The following is a 25,528-nucleotide window of genomic DNA, read 5'->3' as shown; positions in this document are numbered from 1 at the left end:
GACCTCAAGAGGTCCCCTGTTGCCTATGGATCACCTGAAGATGTCTTCTATAGGGAATAGTAGACCTCTTAAAGCTTCTATAGGCAAGCCTTTTATATATACCTCAAGAGGTCTACTGTTGCCTAAAGAGGACCTGAAAAGATCTTCCGTTGCCTATAGAAGACCTCAAGAGGTCTTCTGTTGACTTTAGAAGACCTCAAGAGGTCTTCTGTTGACTATAGAAGACATCAAGAAGTCTTCTGTGGCCTATAGAAGACCTCAAAAAGTTCTCTGTTGCCTATAGAAGACCTCAAGAGGTCTTCTGTTGCCAATAGAAGACTTCAAGAGGTCTTATGTTGCCTATAGAAGACTTCAAGGGTACTTCTGTTGTCTATAGAAGGCTTTAAGAGGTCTACTGTTCTCTATAAAAGACCTCAAGAGGACTTATGTTGTCTATAGAAGACCTCTAGAGGACTTATGTTGTCTATAGAAGACCTCAAGAGGACTTAGGTTGCCTATAGAAGACTTCAAGGGTACTTCTGTTGCCTATAGAAGGCTTTAAGAAGTCTACTGTTGCCTATAGAAGACCTCAAGAGGTCTTCTGTTCCCTATAGAAGACCTCAAGACCTCAAGAGGACTTATGTTGCCTATAGAAGACTTTTCTGTTGCCTATAAAAGACCTCAGGAGGTCTTCTGTTGCCTATAGAAGACCTCAAGAGGAGAGAAGACTTCAAGGGTACTTCTGTTGCCTATGAAGAGGTCTTCTGTTGCCTATAGATGACCTCAGGAGGTCTTCTATAGGGAAGAGTAGACCTCTTATAGCCTTCTATAGGCAAGCCTTTTATATAGACTTCAAGAGGTCCACTGTTGCCTAAAGAGGACCTGAAAAGATATTCCGTTGCCTATAGAAGACCTCAATAGGTCTTCTGTTGACTATAGAAGACCTCAAGAGGTCTTCTGTTGACTATAGAAGACATCAAGAGGTCTTCTGTGGCCTATAGAAGACCTCAAAAAGTTTTCTGTTGCCTATAGAAGACCTCAAGAGATCTTCTGTTGCCTATAGAAGACATCGCGAGGACTTCTGTTTCCTACAGAAGACGTAAAGGGGACTTTGGTTGCCTATAGAAGATCTCAAGAGGTCTACTGTTGCCTAAAGATGACCTGAAAAGATCTACCGTTGCCTATAGAATACCTTAGAAATCTTCTGTTGCCTACAGAAGACCACGAGAAGGCTTATGTTGTCTATAGAAGGTTTTAACGGGTCTACTGTTCCCAATAGAAGACGTTAAGAGATCTTTTTTTGCCTACAGAAGACCACGATATGGATTCTGTTACCTGTAGAAGTCGTCTAGAGGTATTTTGTTGTCGAAGACCGCAAGAAGTCTTCTTTTGCCTATAGGTGACCTCAATAGGTCTTCTGTTGCCTCTAGAATACCCCAAGAGGTATTCTGTTGCCTATTGAAGCAAAGGTTTGCTATTTTCCAAAGAAAACCTCAAGTGTTCTTCTGTTATCTATGGAATAAATTATGTGGTAATATATTACCTAAAGAAAACCCAAAAATGTTTTCTGTCGCCTGTGGAGGGGTCCACTGTTGCATTTTGATGGGCTCATATAGAAAAATCCAGGGACTCTTATGTCCCCTATAGACATCAAAGTTCATCTGTCTCTCTTGAAAAGGTATCCTATTTCCTATAGAACCCCTCTTTGCTTATAGTCTATAGAAGATTTCGATAGGTCTTCTGTTGCCTTTGGAAGTCCTCAAGTTGTCTTCTGTAGTAGTTTTAATGTGCTTTTCGGTTCATAGAGGACCTCAAGAAATCCTCTGTACACCCAAGGCATCATTCAATGTACGACGGAAAAATTTTTTTAGGGCAAGTTTATACTTCCTGATTTCTAAAAACCCTGCCGACATCAACTAAAATGAGTGGTGATCAAAATAACTTACGAATTAAGTTTCCTATTTTCACTTTGAAAAATTTATTGCTAACTTCCATCACGTTCTACGAAGGGCTGTATCAAACAGCGCCTTCGGATACCTTCCCCACAATATTTCAAAAAGTTTTGATTGACAGGTTTAAATAATGTTTCATAGCGATGCACTTACACCGGCGCCATATAACTTACCGCAGACCGCTATAACGTTATATGTGGTCAACAAGGACCTTGTTCCTTCCTCTCAGCCTGTCGCGAATATGCTGACGAATGTTACCCCCACAACAGTAAAGTAAAGACAAAACATTGTGCTTGAGGTTATATATTCGACTGATTCTCCTTTATTTGTTTATAAATCTATTTATTCAAAATAACTTCATTCATGCCTTGACTTCGCCTATTCACTTCAATTGCCCCGACTTGTCCGTGTCATATTGGACCATAAACGCAAGGTGAAATGATAAAATAGCTCGACAACACTTAAAATCGAAATGCCCATAAATAAACCAAAGACACCACCAAAGTTGGCCAACAGATCGGAAACACCATACAGCTCGGAACGTTTTGAGGTAATAAATTGATTTTCCTTAAAATAGATTTGCACCAACGAAACTTTGCCGCTAAACATGTTGTCAACCTGAAAGGCCTTTTGGGTACTGTCCACATCAAAGTAACCTTCGGAAATTTCCGTTTCATAATCCAAAGAGGTACAGGCAGGCATGCAGTTACAATCAGCTGCAACTGCAGTTCCCTCAACACCATTGACTTTTTGAAGACCCTCTGCAAATTGTTGCAACTGCAATTGTTCTTTGGCCCTACGATAGCAGCGTATTTTATTTTCTCCACAAATCTCCATTTCGGCAGTGTGAGGCATAGAAAAGCGTACACAGCCACATTGGGAATAGGTGAAATTTGTTAGACACTCCCGTTCACAGTTGTCTTGGCTGTAGGTTTTATAGAAACGCAAAGGTCTATCTTTGTTAAGGTAACAACGCCTCTTTTCGGGGTGATAGGCTGCAATATCCTTGGAGGTGGTAATCATTTTGGGTTTTACACCAATAAGTGTCTCCTTATTCCCTGATACTCTTACAAAATGTTTGGCCACCGAGGGTGTTTCGTCTGGAGAATGTAGCAGCACCTTAAAACCCTGCACCGCCCCATTACAAGTGTAATCCGTTTCTTGGGGGAAACTTTGTATGTAGACTTGAAAACCAGCATCCGAACCAGAACTTAAAACTCGCTCAGGATATGTTGTTAAATTTACATTTTCAACCGAATAGCCCTCTTCCAAAGACCACTGTAAAGGCATGGTAGCGTTCAGTTGGGTATTTACGATCACATTGGAGCGATATAAATCTGCCGGTTTTAAGCTGTTAAATGTATAGCATATCCCGCCATCTGTATAAACTTTTGTAAAAAGCTTTTCGCACTTTTGTGTTTCACCAAACCATTTGCAGATTACCAAATATCTGTCCATCGGCGGTAACATTTCATTCATGATTTGGATATAATCAAAGGGTTGATGATTGAGTTTGGGTATATCTAACAATAATTTATCAATTTCCGAACGGCATATATGCATCAACGTCAAGGTTTGCTGTAACTCATTGAGAGAGAAGTTGGTGGTGAGCTTTTCTCCCTGAGACAGGTAGTCGTTGCAGAAAGTTTCAAACAGTTGGCCATAATTTTTATCTGAAAAGACACAGAAAGCTTTAGGGGGAATTTTATACATATATGAAAAGTTTATGCATACTTGCCTGAAGTCTTCCGATCAATTGTGAAACATATCTGAAGACTTCAGGGAAGATCTTATATAGACAGAGAAGACAAGAGAAGACCTTTCGGCATACATATATGGACAGAAAAACCCCTTCTGAGATCTTCTATACATAGAGAAGACCATTCTAAGGACTTTCATAGACAAAGAAACGCCTTATGAGGTATAGAAGGCCCTTCCGAGGTGACACAATTAATACACTTCTATGGAAAGAGAAGACTCTTAAGAAGTTTTCTACGGACAAAGAGGATCCCGCTGTGGTCTGCTATTGACAGAGAATGAACTTCTAAGAACAATGAAACCACTTCTGAGGTCTTCTATGGGCGGAGAAGATTTTCCGAGGTCTCCTATGGACAAAGAAGACTTTTCTGACAGACAGAGAAGACCTAGAGGCCCTCTATGGACAGAGAATACCCTTCTGACATATTCTATGAACAGAGAAGGCCCTTCTGTGGTCTTCTATGGACGGAGAAGATTTTCCGAGGTCTCCTATGGACAAAGAAGACCTTTCTGTCAGACAGAGAAGACCTTTCTAAGAACTTCCTTGGATAAAGAAGACCTGAGGCCCTCTATGGACAGAGAATACCCTTCTGACATCTTCTATGAACTGAGAAGGGCCTTCTGAGGTCTTCTATGCACAAAGAAGACCCTTCTGGGGTCTTTTATGAACAAAGAAAAGTCTTCTGAGGTCTTCCATGGACAAAGAGGATCCTTATGTGCTTTTCTATAGGCAGAGAATAAATTTCTGAGGACTTTGAAAACCCTTCTGAGGTTTTCTATGGACAAAGAAACCCGTTCAAAGAAACGCCTTATGAGGCATGGAAGGCCCTTCTGAGGTGAGACAGATAATACACTTCTATGGACAGAGAAGACTCTTATGAGGTCTTCTATGGACAGTGGAGATCCTGCTGTGGTCTGCTATTGACAGAAAATGAACTTCTAAGGACAATGAAACCCCTTTTGAGGTCTTTTATGGACAGAGAAGACTTTCCGAGGTCTTCTATGGACAAAGAAGACCTTTCTGACAGACAGAGAAGACCTTTCTGAAAACTTCCTTGGATAAAGAAGACCTGAAGCCTTCTATGGGCAGAGAACACCCTTCTGACGTCTTCTATGAACAGAGAAGGCCCTCCTGAGGTATTTTATGCACAAAGAAGACCCTTCTGGGGTCTTTTATGAACGAAGAAAAGTCTTCTGAGGTCTTCCATAGACAAAGAGAATCCTTATGTGTTTTTCTATAGGCAGAGAATAAACTTCTGAGGACAACAAAACCCCTCTGAAATTTTCTTGATTTCTCAGGTCTTCTATAGACAAAGAATACACTTCCGATGGCTTCTTTTTGACAAAGAAGAACCTTCTGTGGTCATCTATGGTGACTGAAATCTCTTCTGAAGACTTCCATGAATAAAGAAGACCCTTCAGAGTTTTCTGTGGACAAAGAAGACCCTTCTGAGGTCTTCTATGGGCACAGAAGATTTTCCGAGGTCTTCTATCGATAAAGAAGACCTTTCTGACAGACAGAGAAGACCTTTCTAAGAATATCCTTGGATAAAGAAGACCTGAGGCCTTCTATGGACAGAGAATACCCTTCTGACATCTTCTATGAACACAGAAGGCCCTTCTATGCACAAAGAAGACCCTTCGGGGGTCTTTTATGAACAAAGAAAAGTCTTCTGTGGTCTTCCATGGACAAACAGGATCCTTATGTGCTTTTCTACAGGCAGAGAATACACTTCTGAGGAAACCCTTTTGAGCTTTTCTATGGACAAACAAACCCGTTCTGAGGTCTTCTTTGGATAAACAAGACCCTTCTGAGTTCTTCAGATAATACAGTTTTGACAACTACTATGGATAAGGAAGACAACTACTGTGGATAAAGAAGACTCTTTTGAAGTCTTCTATGAACAGAGAAGACCCTTCCGAGATCTTCTATGGACAAAGGGGATTCTGCTGTGGTCTTCTATTGACAGAGAATAAACTTCTGAGGACAACGAAACCCCTTCTGAGATATTCTATGGACAGGCGAGACTCTTCTGAAATTATCTTGGGTAAATCAGATCCTTCTCAGGTCTTCTATAGACAAAGAATACACTTCTGATGGCTTCTATGGACAAAGATGAACCTTCTGTGGTCATCTATGGTGAGTGAAAACCCTTCTGAAGACTTCCATGAATAAAGAAGACCCTTCTGAGATCTTCTATGGACAAAGAAGACCCTTCTGAGGTCTTCCATGGACAAAGAGAATCGTTCTGTGGTCTTCTATTGGCAGAAATTAAACTTCTGAGGACTTCAATGGGCAGGGAAGACACTTCTAAGTTTTTTTCTATGGGTAAAGAGGATTCTTCTGAAATCTTCTATAGATAGAAAATACACTGCTGAGGTCTTCTATGGAAAAAGGAAACACTTCTGAGGTCTTATGTGGACAAAGAAGCCCTTTTTGGGATCCTCCATGGACAGAAGTTCATTCCGAGGTGTTCTATAGACAGAGAATACCCTGACGAGGTCTTCTATGGAAGATGAAAACACTACTGAGGTCTTCTATAGACAGAGAAGACCCTTCTGAGGTCTCCTATGGCCAAAGAAGGCCCTACTAAGTTCTTTTATGGACAGAGAAGACTCTTCTGAGGTATTATGTGAATAAAGGGTATTCTTCTGTGGGTTTTCTTTTGACAGATAATAAAATCCTGAGGACATGAAACATCCTTCTGAGGTCATCTATGGTCAGGGAAGACTATTCAGAGGTTTTCTATGGGTAAAGAGGATTTTTATCAGGTCTTCTATAGACAGAGAATACACTTCTGGGGTCTTCTATGGACAAAGAATACCCTTCTGAGGTCTTCTATGGACAAGAGGAGCCTTCTGAGGTCTTCTATATGCAGAGAATATACTTCAGTGGTCTTCTATGGACAATCAAGACCCTTCTGAGGTCTTCAAGAGACAGAGAAACCCTTTCGGAGAATTTCTATGGATAAAGAAGACGCTTCTAAAGTCTTCTATGTACGAAGAAGACTCTTTTGAGTTTTTCTATGGACGGAGAAAGCTCTTGCGAGGTATTCTGTGGACAAAGATGGTTGTTCTATAGACAGAGAACAAACTTGAGTGAGATATTTTATAGACAAAGAAAACCGGTGTGAGGTCGAAGAAGATTCTTATGAGGTTTTCTATAGACAGAATACTCTTCTGAAGTCTTCTATGGACAAAGAGAATCCTTCTGTGGTCTTCTGTTGGCAGAAAATATACTGCTGAGGACAATGAAAACCCTTCTGAGGTCTTTAATGGACACTTCTGAAGTTTTCTATGGGTAATGAGGATTCTCCTGAGATCTTCTTCGAGAAGGAATACTCTTCTGAGGACTTATATGAACAACGAAAACCTTTCTTAGGTCTTCTATGGACAGAGAAATCCCTTCCGAGGACTTCTATGAACAAAAAAACCCCTTCTGAGAACTTCAATGGATATAGAAGACCCTTCTGAGAACTTCCATGGATAAAGAAGACCCTTCTGAGGTATTCGATGGTGGAGGAAGGCCCTTCTGAGCTCTTCTATGGACTGAGTAGACTCTTCTGAGGTATTCTGTGGACAAAGAGGATCCTTCAATAGACAGAGAATATGCTTATAAGGTTTACTATGGGCAAAAATCTATTCTTCTTCATGGACAGAGAAAGCCTATCTGAGGTCTTCTATAGACAGAAAAGACTCTTCTGAGGCCGTCAATTGGCAAAGAAAATCCTCCATAGGTCTTCTATAGACAGATAATTCACTTTTGTACACGATGGAGACCTTCCTGAAGTGTTATATAAAGAACATTTTGTGAAGCCTTCCCTTGAAGGCTTTCGGGGTTTTTTTCGAAAATATTAAGCAGCCTCCTCGAAGGCTTCCGGGGAATTTTCTATGGAAAATATTCTAAAGGCTCCTTGAAGGCTTCCGGGGGATTTTTATGGACAATGTTGCGAAGGCTTTCGGGAATTTACTATAAAAAATTTTGTGAAGCCTTCCTTGAAGACTTTGGCTAATTTTTTGTAGAAAATTTTGGTAAGCTTTCCAGCAGACTTCGGGAAATTTTTACAAAAAAAATTGGGATGCTTCCGGGGAATTTTTGTGAAGCATTCTCTGAAAACGTTTCTATAGAAAATTTTATGAAGCCTCCTTTGAAGGCTTTCCGGTAATTTTCTATAGACAATTTTGTGAAGTCTTCCCTAAAGGTTTGCGGTGAATCATCTATAAATTGTTTCGAAGTCAAAGCTGAATGCTTTCCGTGGAATTTTCTACAGACAATTTTTGTGACGAAAATTTATTGTACCATTTTCTGAAAGCTTTAAGGAGTTATGTGAAGTTCCCCTAAAGACTTCCTTTCTCTAGAAAATTTTATAAAGCCTTCCCTAAAAGCTTCCGGGGAATCTTCTTTGGAAATTATTGAGAAGACTCCGTGATGACTTCCGTGGAATTTTCCATAGGAGGCTATGGGTAATTTTTTATATAAGATTTTGTAAAGCTTTCTCAAGAGGCTTCCGGGGAATTATCTATAGAAAATTCTGGAAAGTTTTGTGAAGCCTTCCCTTTAGGCTTCGGAGAATTCTCTATAGAAAATTGTGTTAAGCTTTCCTAGAAGGCTTCCGGGGAATTTTCTATAAAAAAATTGTGAAGCCTACCTTGAAGACTTTGGCCAATTTTTGTAGAAAATTTTGGGAAGCTTTCCCAGGAGGCTTCCGAGAATTTTCTATAAACATTTTTGTGAAGCCTTTCCTGCAGATTTCGGAAAAATTTCTACAGAAAATTTTGGGATGCTTCCGGGGAATTTTGTGAAGCATTCTCTTGAAAACTTTCTATAGACAATTTTATGAAGCCTCCTTTAAAGGCTTTCCGGGAATTTTCTATAGAAAATTTTGTGAAGTCTTTCCTGAAGGTTTGCGATGAATCATCTATAAATTTTTTTAAAGTCAAAGCTGCATGCTTTCCTTGGAATTTTCTAGACAATTTTTGTGACGAAAATTTATTGTACCATTTCCTGAAAGCTTTAAGGAGACTTCCTTTCTCTAGAAAATTTTTAAAGCCTTCCCTAAAAGCTTCCGGGGAATTTTCTATGGAAAATATTGAGACGACTCCGTGTTGACTTCCGTGGAATTTTCCATAGGAGGCTATGGGTAATTTTTTATAGAAGATTTTGTAAAGCTTTCTCAAGAGGCTTCCGGGTTTGTGAAGCCTTCCCTTTAGGCTTCGGAGAATTCTCTATAGAAAATTGTGTTAAGCTTTCCTAGAAGGCTTCCGGGGAATTTTCTATAAAAATTTTGTGAAGAAGACTTTGGCAATTTTTTGTAGAAAGTTTTGGGAAGCTTTCCCAGGAGGCTTCCGAGAATTTTCTATAAAAATTTTTGTGAAGCCTTTCCTGCAGACTTCGGAAAAATTTCTACAGAAAATTTTGGGATGCTTCCGGGGAATTTTTGTGAAGCATTCTCTGAAAAACTTTCTATAGAAAATTTTATGATGCCTCCTTTGAAGGCTTTCCGGGAATTTTCTATTGAACATTTTGTGAAGTCTTCCCTGATCATCTATAATCATCTATAAAATTTTTCGAAGTCAAAGCTAAAAGCTTTCATTGGAATTGTTATTTACATTTCCTGAAAGCTTTAGAGATTTTTTTCTATAGAAAGTTTTCTGAAGTTCCCCTAAAGACTTCCTTTTTCTAAAAAATTGTATAAAGCCTTCCCTAAAAGCTTCCGGGGAATTCCGTGACTTCCGTGGAATTTTCCATAGGAGGCTACGGCTAATTTTGTATAGAACATTTTGTAAAGCTTTCTCAAGAGGCTTTCGGGGAATTTTTTGGAAAGTTTTGTGAAGCCTTCCCTGAATGCTTCGGAGAATTTTCTATAGAAAATTGTGTTAATCTTTCCTAGAAGGCTTCCGTGGATTTTTTTATGGAAAATTTTGTAAAGCCTTCTCAAGAGGCTTCCGGGGGAATTTTCTATAGAAAATTTTGGAAGGTTTTGTGAAGCCTTCCCCGGAGGCTTCGAAGAATTTTCTGCAGAAAATTGTGTTAAGCTTTCCTAGAAGTCTTCAGGGGAATTTTCAATAAAAAAATTGCAATTTTCTCTAGAAAAATTTTGCAAAGCTTTCCAGGAGGATTCCGTGGAATTTTCTGTAGAACACTTTGTGAAACTTTCCGTGGGGGCTTCGTAGAATTTTCTTTAGAAAATCGCGCAAAGCTTTCTTAGGAGGGTTCCGGAGAATTTGTTATATAAATTTTTGGAATTTTCATTGTGAAGCCTTCGCCTAAAGGATTCAGCGGAATTTTCTATTAAAAATTTTTTCTTGTAGACTTTCGGGGAATTATTCTGATACACGTGTCTAATACTTTTTCACCCATCGTTCGTTCATGTTCTGCCAGTTGTTCTTGTAATTTTTGAAAATAAAATTTGCACAGTAGTTTCATATTTACCCGTTTCCTTGAGAGCCCTCTTTGTTTCCGGACATATTGTAACAGCCGGAAATGGTATACTCCATATGGGTGTGGATTTTTCCGAAAAACTCACAATCACCGGTGTTTCACACCATTTGCTGTAGATTTTCGCAATGATAGAGCTACAAAAATAAATGCTTATGATGAAAATAATTATCCAGAATCCAATCTCTTTGCGGGGACGTCTTTGGCCAAAATATTGAAAGCCGTGTATAGAAGTGTTTGAACAAAATTCTTCATAAATCTCTTTTAGGCTTTGACTAAGAGATTTTTTCGCAGGTGTAGTGCCTTTGGGAGCTGGGTTTTCCTTCAAGTTGATTGAAGTGGCGTCAGTTAGGTTACCTGCCGGCAATGCCATCTTATTTTTTTTTTTTTTTTTTGCTTTGAAATTTTCCGTTTACTTTTTCCTGCTGCGACTTTTACAACCTATGCTTTCCCGTTTAGTATTATAAATAACGAAACATTTTTTGCAAAATTACTTCATTGACATGCCCAAGGTACATGGAATTTAATTTGGCTGGGACATGCCCAATGATTTCATAGCCACATAAATGATAAATAAACAAACTTTATGACAAATGACCTATGACGCGTTTCTTGTGATAGAGGGCATACATATTTGTTTTCTTTTGTTCCAGACATTGAACATTTTTATATCAAATTTTATTTTAATTGTCGCGGTCGTTTTTTATGAAGTTCATTCCAGGCTATAATTAAAAATATGAAATGCAAATGTGTGGCAAATTCTATTAGAGGTTGGGCAAAATTACCATTGAATGGAAAAGGATAGTTTTGACAGTGGTTGTGAAGTGGAAGAGAATATTAAATTGACAACAAGGGTACGTACGGTGGGATTGTAAAGTCGCGTAAAAGCTTTAATGGAGGTAAACCTACTACTTTCGCATTTATATTTGTTGCCGCATTGTATATTGTGGTCAATATTTGAATAATTTCGTCAACTGTATAATTTCCGCATAATTAACTCCAATAAAAATGTTCCAATTAATGACAAGGCCACTTAACAAGAATACATGAGCAATATCGAAATGACTAGATAATTCTTAGCCATCAAAATTAAGTACGCATAACCTTTCTTCTTCGAGTTTTTGCATTAAGATGCTGTGTAAAATTGCAGTCACTTTTTCCTTAAACCACATGGGATATTTTCGGTATAACGTTTGCAAAGATGAATTTATTGCAGTTTCCGCGATAAGTTGTCAGACTATTTCGATCATAACACTTTCCACACGTTCTCATTATATGGCTAATTAATTTATTTCCACATGCATACTTCCAAATATAATGGTCCAAAAGCTCTAAAAATACTTAAAATCGCCGGAAGAATTTATAGACTTCTTGACTGTTGGTTTAAAACGCCTCACATACGGGAAACATAGGCCAAAAGTTGCTTAAAACTCAATATAAAAAAATGATTTGTGCAAAATATTATATCAATAGGAGTATAAATGAGCTTTTCAGGAGTTTTAATCGACTTTTAACATGCATTTCCCCTCTGTGCGCCTTCTTGTAAATGATTTCTTGTAAAATTTCTTATTCCCATTTTCCATAATTAAAACACAAAAACCACTTTATACTATAAACAAGTTTTACTTTATTTACAATTAATTCGATCAACAACTACATAGAAAGTTAAAAACATTACCCATCCCACATCAACTTAGTGCCGTACTTTCATGCTGCCTATGTTTTGGGGGTTCGTCCAAACGCTTTACATATTTCAATAGCCGAACAATTGTCGAAGGTGTTACTCCCTGTATACGGCTGGCTGCTGCTATTGTTTGCGGCTGTATCATTGTCAGCTTTTGACGTTCTTCATTGGAAAGACTTAAACTTTTAGCAAAGTAATCAATATCTTTGGGTATCAGCAGACTTTCTTCACGTCTAACCTCTTCGACATCTTTAAATTGTTCCTCAACAAAATGGGAATATAGGGCTTCAATTTTAATTCTCTCTCCCAGTAAACGTTGATCTTTTAAATGTCCCAATTCTCGGGGCATAAGAGCAATTAATTTATCCAATGTCACATTATCGGCAGGTATACCCAGCATATCGAAAGCTGTTTTCTCCACAGAGGTTTTTGATTTTACTCCCCCCAAAGCCTCACGCCAATAGTTGGTATGTTTCTTAATGTTCCGTAACAACTCCTTGGCAGCATGCAAGTCTTCTTTGGTTTTTGTATAGCGATCATATTGTTCCTGGGTAACCAAACCGAATTTGTAACCCTTTTCGGTTAAACGTATATCTGCATTATCGGGTCTAAGGGTTAGGCGAAATTCAGCACGACTGGTAAACATGCGATATGGTTCGTTCGTACCCAAACTGGTGAGATCATCAATTAAGACACCAATATAACCCTCCGTACGACTTATGGAAAGTTGTGCGCCATCTGTTCGCACTGTCTTGGCCGCTGCATTGGCTCCCGCAATAATGCCCTGGGCAGCAGCCTCTTCATAACCGGTTGTGCCATTAATTTGCCCCGCAAAGTAAAGATTTCGCACACGTTTTGTTTCCAAACTGGGATACAATTCCCTGGGGTCAATGAAATCATATTCCACACCATAACCTGGCTGCACCACCTTGGCATTTTCCAAACCCTCTATACTATGGACCAGTTCCACTTGTTGCTCATATGGTAGGGTACAGGAGAGACCTTGGGGATATATTAAATCACTGTCGAATCCTTCAGGTTCCAACCACACCTGATGTTGCTTTTCACCAAACCTTAAAACCTTCGATTCTATGGAGGGACAATAACGTGGTCCAGTAATCTCCTCGGTAACATGACGATTTACATGTAAATTATCCTTGACAATTTTATTCACATTCAGCGTAGTATAGGTCAAGTAGCAGGGCAGTTGATCTGAGGCCTTTATCCAAACCTCTTCGTTCATAAATGAAAATGGTGTGGGCGGATCATCGCCTAGATGCTTTACCAACCGTTTATAGTCTATACTATCTTTCGCCAATCTGGGCGGGGTACCGGTCTTAAGTCTACCCATTGCAAATCCAAGATTTTCTATACTTTGTCCCAGTGCCATGGCTGGAGCATCACCCATTCTTCCCGCTGGCCTTACTTCCAAACCAAAATTGATGTGAGCCCTTAGAAATGTTCCCGTGGTTAGGACAACAGCATTGCTTCTTAGCACCTGGCCGTTTTGTAAAACAACTCCTGTACATTGCTGAGCCCGCCCATCATCCATTGCTTCTATTAACAAATCATCAACAGCGGCACACTGGACATCCAAGTTGGGCATGTTGAATAACTCTTCCTGTATTGCCTTCTTATAGAGCTTACGATCGATTTGTGCTCTCGGACCCCAAACAGCTGGGCCACGTCGACGATTAAGTACTTTATACTGTACACCAGATTTATCACACATTCGCCCACACACTCCTCCCAAGGCATCAATTTCACGCATCAGATGGCCTTTGCCAATGCCTCCAAAGGAAGGATTACATGACATTTCGCCCACAGTTTCCTTTTTGTGTGTCACCAGAGCAGTTCTGGCACCCATACGAGCAGCAGCGGAGGCGGCTTCGCATCCAGCGTGACCACCACCAATTATCAAGACATCATACACATTGGCAAGTTCGTTAGATGTGTGCACTAGTCGGTAACGGCTGTTTAACAGCACCCGTGTTAAACATTTTAATTGAGTTTTATTTATTCTAAACATTTTTTGGCTTTTAACTCCTTCTTCAAACACTTAGATCACGACCGCTACCACCATAAAGCCAAAAATGGGCGATTGAAAACGGTAAAGATCCGAAACAAGTTGATATTATCCAATCGGTGTTTTTTATTTTCCTCTTGCGTTGGTTCTGTAGTAAAATTCAGTATCAAGTTTAAGGCATATAGCCATGTGACGTCAATGTGTGCCCCTTCTGCGAAGAACACAATTTAATTGTGTTTCACTTATATGTAGACTTTGTCTAATGTTCCCAATTGATCCTTGGGTATTATTTCATTTACGAAATAAAATTCAATTCTTGATTTTGTTTACTTTGTTACGACTTTGCGTAGTTAAGTAATAAATTTCAGCAAAAATTTCTAAAGGCACACAGCCATCCAGTTTGCAATTTCTGTTAAACTTCTAACTTAAAGTTAGTTAACCGGAACGCTATAAGTCTGTTCGGAAAATCCAAACTTTAACAGACTTATAATAATGGGGGTAATTAAAATTCTATTATTCTTCGCTTTGTTGTAATGGAATCATCATCACCATCTTATCCATCCATCTTATTGCTCCAAACTGCAATAAAAAAGTATAATTATTATAATTAATTATTATTTTTACTAAAATAAGTAAATAATGAGTAAGTATCCGTGTAGTTGTTACAAAACTACATTCATTCATGTTGTTTGTTTTTTTAGGACAAGACGGGAATACAAGCGCACACCCTATTTTTTTGAAATTACCACAGCTAGGTCTCGTTGTCCTGAACACAAAAATATATATACCATCTCTGGGAAGTCCATACTTCCCGAGATATATGCCATTAAAGTTCCAAATTGTCTTTTACATTATAATTTTCTTTTGCAATAGCCGGCCTTCGGCCGGGCATTTAAGACTTTCTCCTATGGACAGGGGCAAATCTAGGGAACGGAAACAAAATTTTCTTTAAAATCATAAATTTTCCTCTAAATAGCGGGCCTTCGTTGGTTCCCGTTCCCTAGATTTATACCTGTCCATAGGAGAAAATCATAACCCACGGGCCGAAGGCCGGCTATTTAGGGAAAATGTAGTAGTAGTACCCATATTATCCGTTCAAAAATAGCGAAGTTACATACAAAGGAATTTTCGGAACTTCCGAAGCCCATATCTCGGGAAGTATGGACTTCCAAAATAAATGTTATATATATATTTGTGTTCAGGACGACGAGACCTACCTGTGGTAAAAATCGGGTGTGCGCTTGTATTCCCGTCTCTGTTGTCTCTAGGTTCCATTTGTCATTCGTTTGTTTGTTGGATTTTGTTTATTTGCGTGTTCTGTAATTATTAAATTTACTTACTATTTGTAATATAATAATATTAATATTGTTTTATACATCGCCACACAATAAGTATTATTATTTATATTTTATGTTGAATAAATTGAATCACTCACTCACAGCCAACACGGCTGGTTGAAATAGGGATCTAAAGGCCTGCGTACATAAGCTGCCTTGTCTGCTTACCTTGCTTACTTCTGATAAAAGAATAAAAAGGAAAATGGCAGCCCAGTTCGAAATTTGCTCGGCCTTCTTTATTCTTTTATTTTTATTATGTCAGAAATGAAGCAGGAAAGCAAGGCAACCAGGCAAGGCAGCTTATGTACGCAAGCCTTAAAATCGAAATTTAAGCCAGTCGGCAATCAGCTGTTGGTTAAGGGGTGTTGCCACTGTGCTCGAGTCTTTTAAGTCATACCCAGGGATGCCAACTGTTCCGAGGTAAAAATCGCTACAGCCACATACGCACCATAGGTCTGTAGCGATTTTTACCTTAAAACAGTTGATATTCCTGCTCAAACAGTGGTTTTTGTACGTCAAAAATCACCACAAGTAGCGGGAAAACCACCAACTTGGCACCCCTGGTCATACCATGTACGAGGACGCATGAAAAAATACAAAGATTGAGAAGGTCTTAAGCTTAAAACACATCCAACGTTTGAGTAAAGTTTTGTGTTGGACATTGAGAAAAAACAACAACAACAGAGCGACGCCGACGTCTTAAAGCTGAAAACACATCCACGTTTGGGTAAAGTTTTGTGTCGTTTTGGACATGATACCCAAAAATTCAAATTCATTTGAATATATGCCATTGAATATATGCAAGCAGATCAAAGCTGGACTTTGGTGTCGACATCGCCGTGTTGTTGTTGTTTTTTTCTCAACGCTCAACACAAAACTTTACGTTGGATGTGTTTAGGACATTAAGGCCTGCGTACATAAGCTGTTTTGTCTGGTTGCCTTGCTTTCCTGCTCATTTTTGACATAATAAAAAGAAAGGAATAAAGGAGGCCGAGCAAATTTCGACCTGGGTTGCCCTTTTCTTTTTATTCTTTTATCAGAAGTAAGCAAGGCAACCAGGCGAGGCAGCTTATGTACGTAGGCCTTTACGGTTTTACCATTTTCAAAAGTAAAGGAACAGGCCAATTGTGTCAATTTGCACATATGTACATAAATCACCAAATAATTAAAAGCAGATACTTGATTGTTTTCAGAATGAAAAAGAGTTGCAAAAAGAAATTTACCCAACAAGAATTTGCAAACTTTTAGTAAAAGAACTGTTAAATTTTCTGTCACGAATCGCTCTCATTTGCACACGTTTTGTGTTAACAGACAACGCCCAGCACCCCCTGGATCATTTTAATTCAGTGTCGTAATCGCCAACAGGGTAAATTGCGCAATCCCAATCTCACTATCAATGCCTACAGAAGGTCGGCCATTCAGAGTACTGTTAACAACATTTGACAACAAACATAACAGATTTTACATTATTGTGATTTTAGTTTCTTTGTATTTTAAATCAAATAATACCTTTGTTCCAGAACTAAAAAGTTTTTACAATTTTTACGACTTTTACACATTTTATCCGAAAACCCGTTCCCGTACACAAAAAAGTTGTAAAATGTTCACTCCTCTTTAAACAAAAATGGCGCCGAATGACGATCTCTTTAAAAACTTTTTACTCGACTAATTTGAGAGTGTAAAAAATAGTAAAATGGTTGCCGGCGTCTGATTGGCTGGTACGCCGACTTTGACATTTGTTCCAGTTTTTTTTGACGTATTTTCCATTTTTCCGTTCCCGAACTATTTCAAAAAACTTTTGTGTGACAACAATTTTTCTCTCTTTCTCTCTTTTGTGAGTTTTACTATTAAAAAGTACGGAAACAAAGCTAAAGTTTTTGACATCAAACCATGGCACAATTACCCAGTTAGTGGCATCGTAAAAATTTGAATATGTTATGTCAAAACTTTCTTTATGTTGTTGGAGAAATTACAACAAAAATAATTTTTTTATAAAGTGATTTGACTTTTCATATTCGATCAGCTGGTGTGATACCACTACCTGGTAGTTCTGCCATGCATCAAACATATGGTCTGTTCCTTTACTTTTGAAAATGGTAACAGTGGCAGAAAATGGTAGAAGTGGTAAACTGCTATCATATAAATTGTATGCTATTAAAAGTAAAGGAACACTTTGCAGGTTAAAAATGGTAAGAAATGGTAACCTGAGGAACGTAAAGGAACAGAGCAATAATAATCAGCTGGGCTTATTGGCCTTGCTCAATATTTAAATAGTCTGTGTTTAGACACACAAATTTCTCGGGAAAGTAAATTAATTTTTTTTTAGGAGAGAGCGGAGAGGAAAGAGCTCCTCAATACTCTTTCCTACCCCCTATTGCAAAAACTGAATTTACTTTCCCTAGAAATTTGTGTGTCTAAGCACGGACATAATAAATTCGTTAACCCTGCATGCTCCTTTCGTAGTGATTAGCAACATGTGCTAACATTTCCCATTGATTTCCCATTATTAAAATTCAAAACAAAAACAGCTGTTTTATCGGAAAACTCTCTCTCTCGTTTATCATTCAAAACATTTTGTTTTTGTTTGTAATCGACGAATGATTTTTTATCTGGCTTTGTGATCAACAAGTCACCGAAGAAAATTGCCTTTATATTCTTATAAAGAGACTGCAATTGCCTCAGTTTGGTTCACAACACCTCGAAGTAAAATATTAAGTTTAGCAATCGGAATGGCAACAGGTGGAAAATATTGTTTTGCTATTGATCGTGGAGGTACCTTTACAGATGTGATGTGTATTTGTCCAGATGGACGCACGCGAACTTTGAAATTGTTATCTGAGGACCCTGCGCGTTATCCGGATGCCCCTCGTGAAGGTATACGTAGAATTTTGAAAGAGGTAAGCAAGGGAGTGGGAGTGCATTTTCAGTTGACCTTGAGACATTTTCTAAGGGGGATTTAAGGACTATTATTATGATCTTGATGATTCTCTGTTAATATGAACTTTGTGACCATTATGAGTTGAGCTTAATTTTTACGTGTACAAAAGAAAAATAGTGTCCAGCAGTTATGGAAGGTGATAATGTGAATGATATGTAGATATATTCTAGAGGCCTTTCATTTTTATCGGTAGATATGTAGGCTAATGAACAGAAACCAACAAACCCATAAAGATAACATGCCGGTACATTGAACTTTCCATGATTTCAATTAATTTTGTTTAAATTGTTTAAATACACTTGATGAATCTTATGTTTCCCCTTTGAAGATTTGTGAATTGTCCTTGAACTCGTTGAAGTGTTGAAATCAAAACTCTGCGAAATCATGTTTTGCAAAACATACATAACTATTAGTAGCCAAATCAAAGGGGACTTTTTTCATGTAATTCCCCCATTTACATTTCGTGCAGTGCTATGCAATTTGTTACAAGGTAAACATATGTTAATTCCAACATGTACATTCTGATTCTAATACTGACATTCTTATTTTTCTATTTATTCAAGATTTGTCTTCAAATAGATTATAAGATAATGATAACTGAGCGATAAGCAAAGTGACAATTCATTATGATCTTCAGACACTTGATATGGCACAAGACATTGCTATAAATCAAAAGGAATAAACACAACAAGCACACCCTATACTCAAATATTTTTTTATAAAGTATTCCAAATAACTTGTGAGGTTCACGGTAAGTAGAGGAGCTCATTCCGTAACACTTTTCTGAAGGGTATCTAGATGTCGAGCAAGCATTAATATTAGTCCCTTCGCAAAGTTTCACAACTTTTTTGCTGTTGAGTTTGGTTCCTCTTCTTGAGAGTGAAGGTTTCGTCTTCTCCACTTTTTTGCTAGTCATCGTAGCTTCTTTAGAGATTTTGTTTCGAGTAGCTACAGGGTCTGGGAGGAAAGTCTTATCCAGCTGAGGCTAGCGTCTGTTTTACTTGTTTTCTGCAGCAAGTTGTCGCAAGAGGACTTAAGGGTATTTTCTATTGAAATGCAGTCCTCAGGATGTTAGCTAGAAATAACACTTGCTCTTAACTCCAGTGTAAATAACATCAAATCCTCCTATATTTCCAGGAAACTGGCATCGACACTACCCCCGATGGTCTTGTTGATACCTCACGCATTGGTTGGGTGCGTATGGGTACAACTGTGGCAACAAATGCTTTGCTGGAACGTAAAGGAGACCCCGTTGCCTTGGTAGTCAATAAGGGATTTCGCGATCTACTCTACATAGGAAATCAGGCAAGGCCAAAAATCTTTGAACTGGACATAAAGAAACCTTCAAATTTGTATAAAGCTGTCGTAGAAGTAGAGTGTCGAATTGTGCCGGTTATGTCCGAAGAGAAATGCCAACTGAAAGGAAGTAAGTTACTCGATGTGATAGGATCGCTTTGGACCTTTAATAACCATGTTTTTTGCTTTTTTGTAGAAGAATCCTGGCGTGTCTTGCAAGGTGCTGGAGATTCTCGTTACCTGGAAATGACACCCGTCAATGAATCCGCTGTTCGCTGTGCTCTGGAAAAAGTCAAAGGAGAAGGCATTACCTCAGTGGCTGTCGCCTTGGCCCACAACTATTCTTGTCCTGAACATGAACTGAAAATTGGTCATATTGCCAAGGAGTTGGGATTTGAGTATGTAACGCTATCTCATCAGGCCATGCCTATGTTTAGATTGGTACCACGAGGTTATACCACATGTGCTGAGGCCTATCTAACACCACATGTGGAACGTTATTTGAATAGGTAGGTAACCTTCAACAATGCTTGAAAGCTTTTTAACATTGATGTATCATTTGCAGCTTCAAATCTGGTTTCGACAAACAACTGGAGGGCGTGGAGGTCCTCTTCATGCAGTCTGATGGTGGCTTGACGCAAATCAACAAATTTCGTGCCTCTAGAGCTATATTATCTGGTCCTGCTGGTGGGGTAGTGGGCTATGGCATAACGGGCTCCCGAGAAACTGAACTGCCATTGATTGGCTTCGATATGGGTGGCACTTCCACAGATGTTTCTCGTTATGCAGGCTCCTATGAACATGTTGTGGAAAGTACAACGGCTGGCATAACCATCCAGGCTCCACAATTGGATATTAACACCGTTGCCGCTGGTGGTGGTTCGCGTTTGTTCTTCCGTTCGGGTTTATTTGTGGTTGGTCCTGAAAGTGCAGGTGCCCATCCTGGTCCTGCTTGTTATAAAAAAGGTGGTCCTCTAACAGTGACCGATGCTAATTTGATTTTGGGACGCCTTAAACCAGAATATTTTCCCAAAATCTTTGGACCCCATGAAAATGAACCATTGGATTATGAAGCCTCCAAGGTGAAGTTTGAAGAACTGCAAAAGGAAATCAATGCCAGTCTGAGGGAGCAAGGCAGCAGCAAGCAAATGTCCTTGGAGGAGATCGCCTTGGGTTTTATACGTGTGGCCAATGAGGCCATGTGTAGGCCCATCAGAGCTTTAACCCAGGCTCGTGGCTTGGATACTTCTAAACATGTTTTGAGCTGTTTTGGTGGTGCTGGTGGTCAACATGCCTGTGCAATAGCCCGAGAATTGGGCATAACGAAAGTTTTGATACACAAATATGCGGGTATTCTGTCAGCCTATGGCATGGCCTTGGCAGATGTGGTAAATGAAATACAGGAGCCCAGTGGTTTGGAATTTTGCCTCAATAACGAATCACAGCTTAAGAAGAGTTTGGAGAAACTTAAAGAGAAATGCCGCAATGGCCTTAAGGATCAAGGATTTGAGGAAATTGTATTGGAAACATTTTTACATTTACGCTACGAGGGAACCGATTGTGCCTTAATGTGTACCCAATCCAAAGATACCAACGATTGGTTGGGTGCCTTTGAAAAAACCTTCCTTGATCGTTATCGCACTGAATTTGGTTTTGTTTTACAAAATCGTCGCATTGTTGTTGATGATATACGCGTACGAGGTTTGGGTAAAAATAAAACACCTCCCGAGCTGGAAATTGAAGTGGCCAGCAATGAAGTGCCATCCAATGAAGGCATAACAATGGTTAGTTTTGATCAAGGCAACCTGGAGGCACCAATTTACTTAACGCAAAAACTACGCTACAAACACAAGATAGCGGGACCAGCCATAATTATCGATCAATTGTCTACGATTTTGGTCGAACCTAATTGTGAAGCAGAGGTTACCAAATTTGGTGATTTGGTGGTCAACATTAAATCGTCAATGGATACTAAAGTTGATGAGAAGTTGGATGCGGTGCAGTTGAGCATCTTCAGTCATCGTTTTATGAGTATTGCCGAGCAAATGGGAAGGTAGGTTCAAATGTAAAAAAATATGTTCAGGTTCTTTGAACCCTTGTTTTCTATAGAAGAAAATCCTTAGGTTCTTTGATTCCTTTTTTTCTATACTAAAATAATTCCCCAGGCCCTCTTTTTTTCTATAGAATAGAAAATTCCCCAGGTAATCTGAGGCATTTGGTTCTATATTAAAAAATTCGCAGGTGTCCTGAGGCATTTTCTTCTATAAAAAACAATTCTGAGGTCCTTTGAAGCATTTTCTACAATAGAAAAATCCTCAGGTCCTCTGTAGCCTTTTTTACATATAAAACAAAATTTCTCAGGTCTTTTGAGGCATTTTCTTCTATAGAAAAAATACTGAGGCCCTCTAATGCATTTTCTTCTATAGAAAAAGCTCCTAAAGTCCTCTGAGGCCTTTTCTTCTAAAAAAAATTCTATAGAAAAAATATCCTGAAGTCAGCTGATGCATTTTCTTCTATAGAAACAAAATTCCTCAGGTCCTCCGAGGCCTTTTCTTATATAGAAAAAAATGCACTTCTTTTGGTCCTCTGAGGAATTTTTTATAGAAATAGTTCCTCATGTCTTCCGAGGCCTTTCTTTCTATAGAAAAAATCTCAGATCCTCTGAGGCCTTTAGAAAAAAGTCCCTCAAGCCATCTATGGTCATTTTTCTATAGAAAAAATTCCTCACGTCCTCTGAGGCCTTCTCTTCTTTAAAAATGTCTTTGAGATATTTTTTTCTATAGAACAAAATCCTTAGGACCTCTTAGAGCCATTTTCTATAAAAATCGTCTGAGGCATATTTTCCTATACAAAATCGTCAGATCCCTAGAGGATTCGCACACAGAAAAAATCCTCATGTTATGTAAGACCTTTACTTCCATAGAAAAAAATCATCAGGTCCTCTGAGGCCTTTTCTTCTATAGAAAAAATTCCCTCAAGCTATCTATGGTCATTTTTCTATAGAAAAAATTCCTCGGGTCCTCTGAGGCCTTCTCTTCTCCAAAAATGTCTTTGAGATATTTTTTTCTATAGAACAAAATCATCAGGACCTCTTAGATCCATTTTCTATAAAAATCGTCTGAGGTATTTTTTCCAATAAAAAATCGTCAGATTCCTAAAGGATTCGCACACAGAAAAAAAATCCTCATGTCAAATCCTCAGGTCTTACCTTTACTTCCATAGAAAAAAATCATCAGGTCCTCTGAGGCATTTTCTGCTATAGAAAAAATCCTCAGGTCCTCTGAGGCCTTTTCTTTTATAGAAAAAATTCTCACGTCATCTAAAGTCGTTTTTTTCTGTAGAAAAAAATCCTCAGGTCCTTTCAGGTCGTTTTTTTCTACAGAAAAAAATTCCTCAGGTCCTCTGACGCCTTTTCTTTTATAGATAAATATCCTCAGGTCCTCTGAAGTCGTTTTTATTCTATAGAAAAAAAAATCCTCAGGTCCTCTAAGGCCTTTTCTTTTATAGATAAATATCCTCAGGTCCTCTGAAGTCGTTTTTATTCTATAGAAAAATATTCCTCACGTCCTCTGAGGTAGTTTTTTCTATAGAAAGAAATTCCTCAGGCAATCAGAGGTCGTTTTCCTATAAAAAAAAATCCTTAAGTCCTCTAAAACCTTTTATCTGTAGGAAAAACCTAAGGTCCTAAAATAAGAATATGTATATTCCTTCTAGAGTTCTACAACGCACATCCATCTCCACTAACATCAAAGAACGGTTGGACTTTTCATGTGCGCTATTTGGTCCAGATGGTGGCCTGGTAAGTAATGCTCCCCACATACCCGTGCATTTGGGTGCCATGCAAGAAACTGTGCAATATCAGCTTAAGGTTCGAGGCAAATCCTTGAAAAGTGGTGATGTTATTTTATCCAATCATCCGCAAGCAGGAGGCTCTCACCTGCCGGATTTGACTGTTATTACGCCTGTCTTTTATAAGTAAGTGTTCATCACATTCTTCGCTCTACGTAACAAAAAAACATTTGATATATTTCTTCCTTTAGATGCCATGACACACCTGTCTTCTTTGTTGCTTCCCGCGGTCATCATGCGGATATTGGTGGCATTACACCAGGATCAATGCCACCACATTCCACATCGCTGGCTCAAGAAGGTGCCTCCTTTAAATCATTCCTTATCGTCGAAAATGGTACATTCCAAGAAGAAGAGGTGGTAAGGCGTTTTACCACACCCACTGAAGCTGAGGGAGCCACTGGCACCCGTAACCTCTCGGATAACATATCCGACTTGAAGGCCCAAATTGCTGCCAATCAAAAGGGTATACAATTAGTTTCTGAACTTATCGATTGTTATGGCCTAAATGTAGTCCAAGCCTATATGGGTTATATACAAGAAAATGCTGAAATTGCTGTGCGAGATATGCTCAAAGAAATTGCCAAAAATACTTTCGAGCGCACCGGTGGCTATGTCCTGGAAGCAGAGGAATTTATGGACAATGGTTCACCCATAAAGCTGAGAGTAAGCCTCGACCCACAACAGGGATCGGCAGTGTGTGATTTCACCGGTTCCGGCACGGAGGTATGGGGTAATTGTAATGCTCCCCGAGCCATTACCTTATCGGCTTTGATCTACTGTTTGCGTTGCATGGTCGGTCATGATGTTCCCCTGAATCAAGGTTGCCTGGCACCCATTCGCGTTATTATACCCAAAAATTCCATATTAGATCCATCGGAGGGAGCAGCTGTGGTGGGTGGTAATGTTTTGACTTCTCAACGTATTGTGGACACTGTGCTCAAGGCTTTCCGCGTTTGCGCCGCTTCTCAGGGTTGCATGAACAACATCACCATTGGAGATGAACAATGGGGTTATTATGAAACGGTGGCTGGTGGTGCTGGGGCTGGTCCCAAGTGGCATGGTGCTGGTGGTGTCCACACCCATATGACCAATACACGCATTACTGATCCCGAAATTATGGAATTACGTTATCCCATGATTTTGCAAAGGTTTTGTCTGCGCAACGATGAATCTGGCGGTAAGGGACTTTATCACGGCGGCGAAGGTGTTGAGCGGCATATACTCTTCCGCAAACCTGTTACACTGTCGGTATTGACAGAACGTCGTACCTTGCAGCCATATGGCATGAATGGCGGTGAACCCGGCAAGAGGGGATTGAATCTTTTGGTCAAACCTGATGGTAGGGTTATATCGTTGGGTGGCAAAACATGCATTAATGTGGATGCTGGGGTAAGTTTTGAGAAACATTTAGATTGAAGATGTGATTGTTCATTGTGATGTATTTCTTTTAAGGACGTTTATGCCATGAAAACTCCAGGTGGTGGTGGTTATGGTACAAAAACTTGTGAAAATCAACCAAAGAATGATGCTACTGGTCAGAATAAATCTGTGTTTTTAGAACGTGGTTCCGTCTATGAATATCGTCAAGCTCAAGAATCAGTATAAGGTGTGATTTTTTCGTTATTTTGTTGTTTTATATAAATATGTTTTTTGTTTTTCCATATATGAGTACATAAATATATAGTTTTTATAATGTGCAATAATTATTTTTTGTTGTAATTTTATTGAGATCAAAATTTGATTGGTTTTTATACCCTACACCACACAGTGGTAAGGGGTATTATGTCTTTGTGCATTTGTATGTAACATACAAAAGGAAACGAAATAGACCCATAGTTCCTTTTGGGGATATACATATAATCACTTTCTGAGTCGATTTATGCATGTCCGTCTGTCCATGTATTTTTGTTCGCAACGTACAGGTCGCAGTTGGGGGACTAGAACTTTTTTAGCCATAGGAAGAACGCTATTGCTTTTGGTGAAAATCGGTTCAGATTCGGATATAGCTCCCATATATATTTGGTGCACCAAACACGCTATATATGTCCGATTTCGATGAAATTTGGAATGTGTAACTGAATTCGGTCTACAAATAAGTGTGCCAAATTATATCGAAATCGGTTCGGATTTGGATATAGCTCCCATATATATTTTCGGCCGATTTCGGGTATTTGCTGCTCCAAATACGCTATATAAGTCCGATTTCAATGATATTTGGAATGTGTGACTGAATTCCGTCTGGAAATAAATGTGCCAAATTATATCAA

General features: G+C 39.0%; 3 protein-coding genes across 3 annotated transcripts; 1 reads left to right on the top strand and 2 right to left on the bottom strand.

The window, feature by feature from the left end:
* Positions 1–2,318: 2,318 nt before the first annotated feature.
* On the bottom strand, positions 2,319–10,976 carry LOC141386878 (pickpocket protein 28-like). Its single transcript, XM_073955779.1, has 2 exons — positions 10,123–10,976; positions 2,319–3,604 (listed from the first exon to the last, which is right to left on the bottom strand). Exons 1-2 carry the CDS (start codon positions 10,499–10,501, stop codon positions 2,319–2,321), a joined length of 1,665 nt encoding a protein of 554 aa, XP_073811880.1. The 5' UTR covers positions 10,502–10,976.
* Positions 10,977–11,731: 755 nt separating this feature from the next.
* LOC141405001 (5-taurinomethyluridine-[tRNA] synthase subunit MTO1, mitochondrial) lies at positions 11,732–15,554 on the bottom strand. Its single transcript, XM_073988909.1, has 2 exons — positions 15,179–15,554; positions 11,732–14,417 (listed from the first exon to the last, which is right to left on the bottom strand). Exon 2 carries the CDS (start codon positions 13,839–13,841, stop codon positions 11,817–11,819), a length of 2,025 nt encoding a protein of 674 aa, XP_073845010.1. The 5' UTR covers positions 13,842–14,417; positions 15,179–15,554; the 3' UTR covers positions 11,732–11,816.
* A 2,122-nt stretch (positions 15,555–17,676) lies between these two features.
* Positions 17,677–24,964, top strand: LOC141387656 (5-oxoprolinase). Its single transcript, XM_073957634.1, has 7 exons — positions 17,677–18,072; positions 19,251–19,539; positions 19,606–19,918; positions 19,975–21,462; positions 23,124–23,384; positions 23,450–24,650; positions 24,714–24,964. The coding sequence occupies exons 1-7, from the start codon at positions 17,905–17,907 to the stop codon at positions 24,864–24,866; spliced, it is 3,873 nt and encodes a 1,290-aa protein (XP_073813735.1). The 5' UTR covers positions 17,677–17,904; the 3' UTR covers positions 24,867–24,964.
* Positions 24,965–25,528: the final 564 nt, after the last annotated feature.

This window comes from Musca autumnalis, unplaced genomic scaffold (genome assembly GCF_047663935.1).
Source record: "Musca autumnalis isolate F117 unplaced genomic scaffold, ASM4766393v1 scaffold_5, whole genome shotgun sequence".
NCBI classification, from domain to species: Eukaryota; Metazoa; Arthropoda; class Insecta; order Diptera; family Muscidae; genus Musca; species Musca autumnalis.
This window is presented reverse-complemented; position numbering and strand designations above follow the sequence as displayed.

Bases quoted from the DNA above. Each gene is read 5' to 3' on its own strand.
- LOC141405001 (XM_073988909.1), bottom strand. From the start codon at position 13,841: ATGTTTAGAATAAATAAAACTCAATTAAAATGTTTAACACGGGTGCTG.
- LOC141387656 (XM_073957634.1), top strand. From the start codon at position 17,905: ATGGCAACAGGTGGAAAATATTGTTTTGCTATTGATCGTGGAGGTACC. The intron at 23,385-23,449 runs GTAAGTGTTCAT...TTCTTCCTTTAG, and splicing joins ATTACGCCTGTCTTTTATAA to ATGCCATGACACACCTGTCT. The intron at 24,651-24,713 runs GTAAGTTTTGAG...ATTTCTTTTAAG, and splicing joins GCATTAATGTGGATGCTGGG to GACGTTTATGCCATGAAAAC.
- LOC141386878 (XM_073955779.1), bottom strand. From the start codon at position 10,501: ATGGCATTGCCGGCAGGTAACCTAACTGACGCCACTTCAATCAACTTG. The intron at 3,605-10,122 runs GTAAATATGAAA...GTGTCTTTTCAG, and splicing joins GAGGGCTCTCAAGGAAACGG to ATAAAAATTATGGCCAACTG.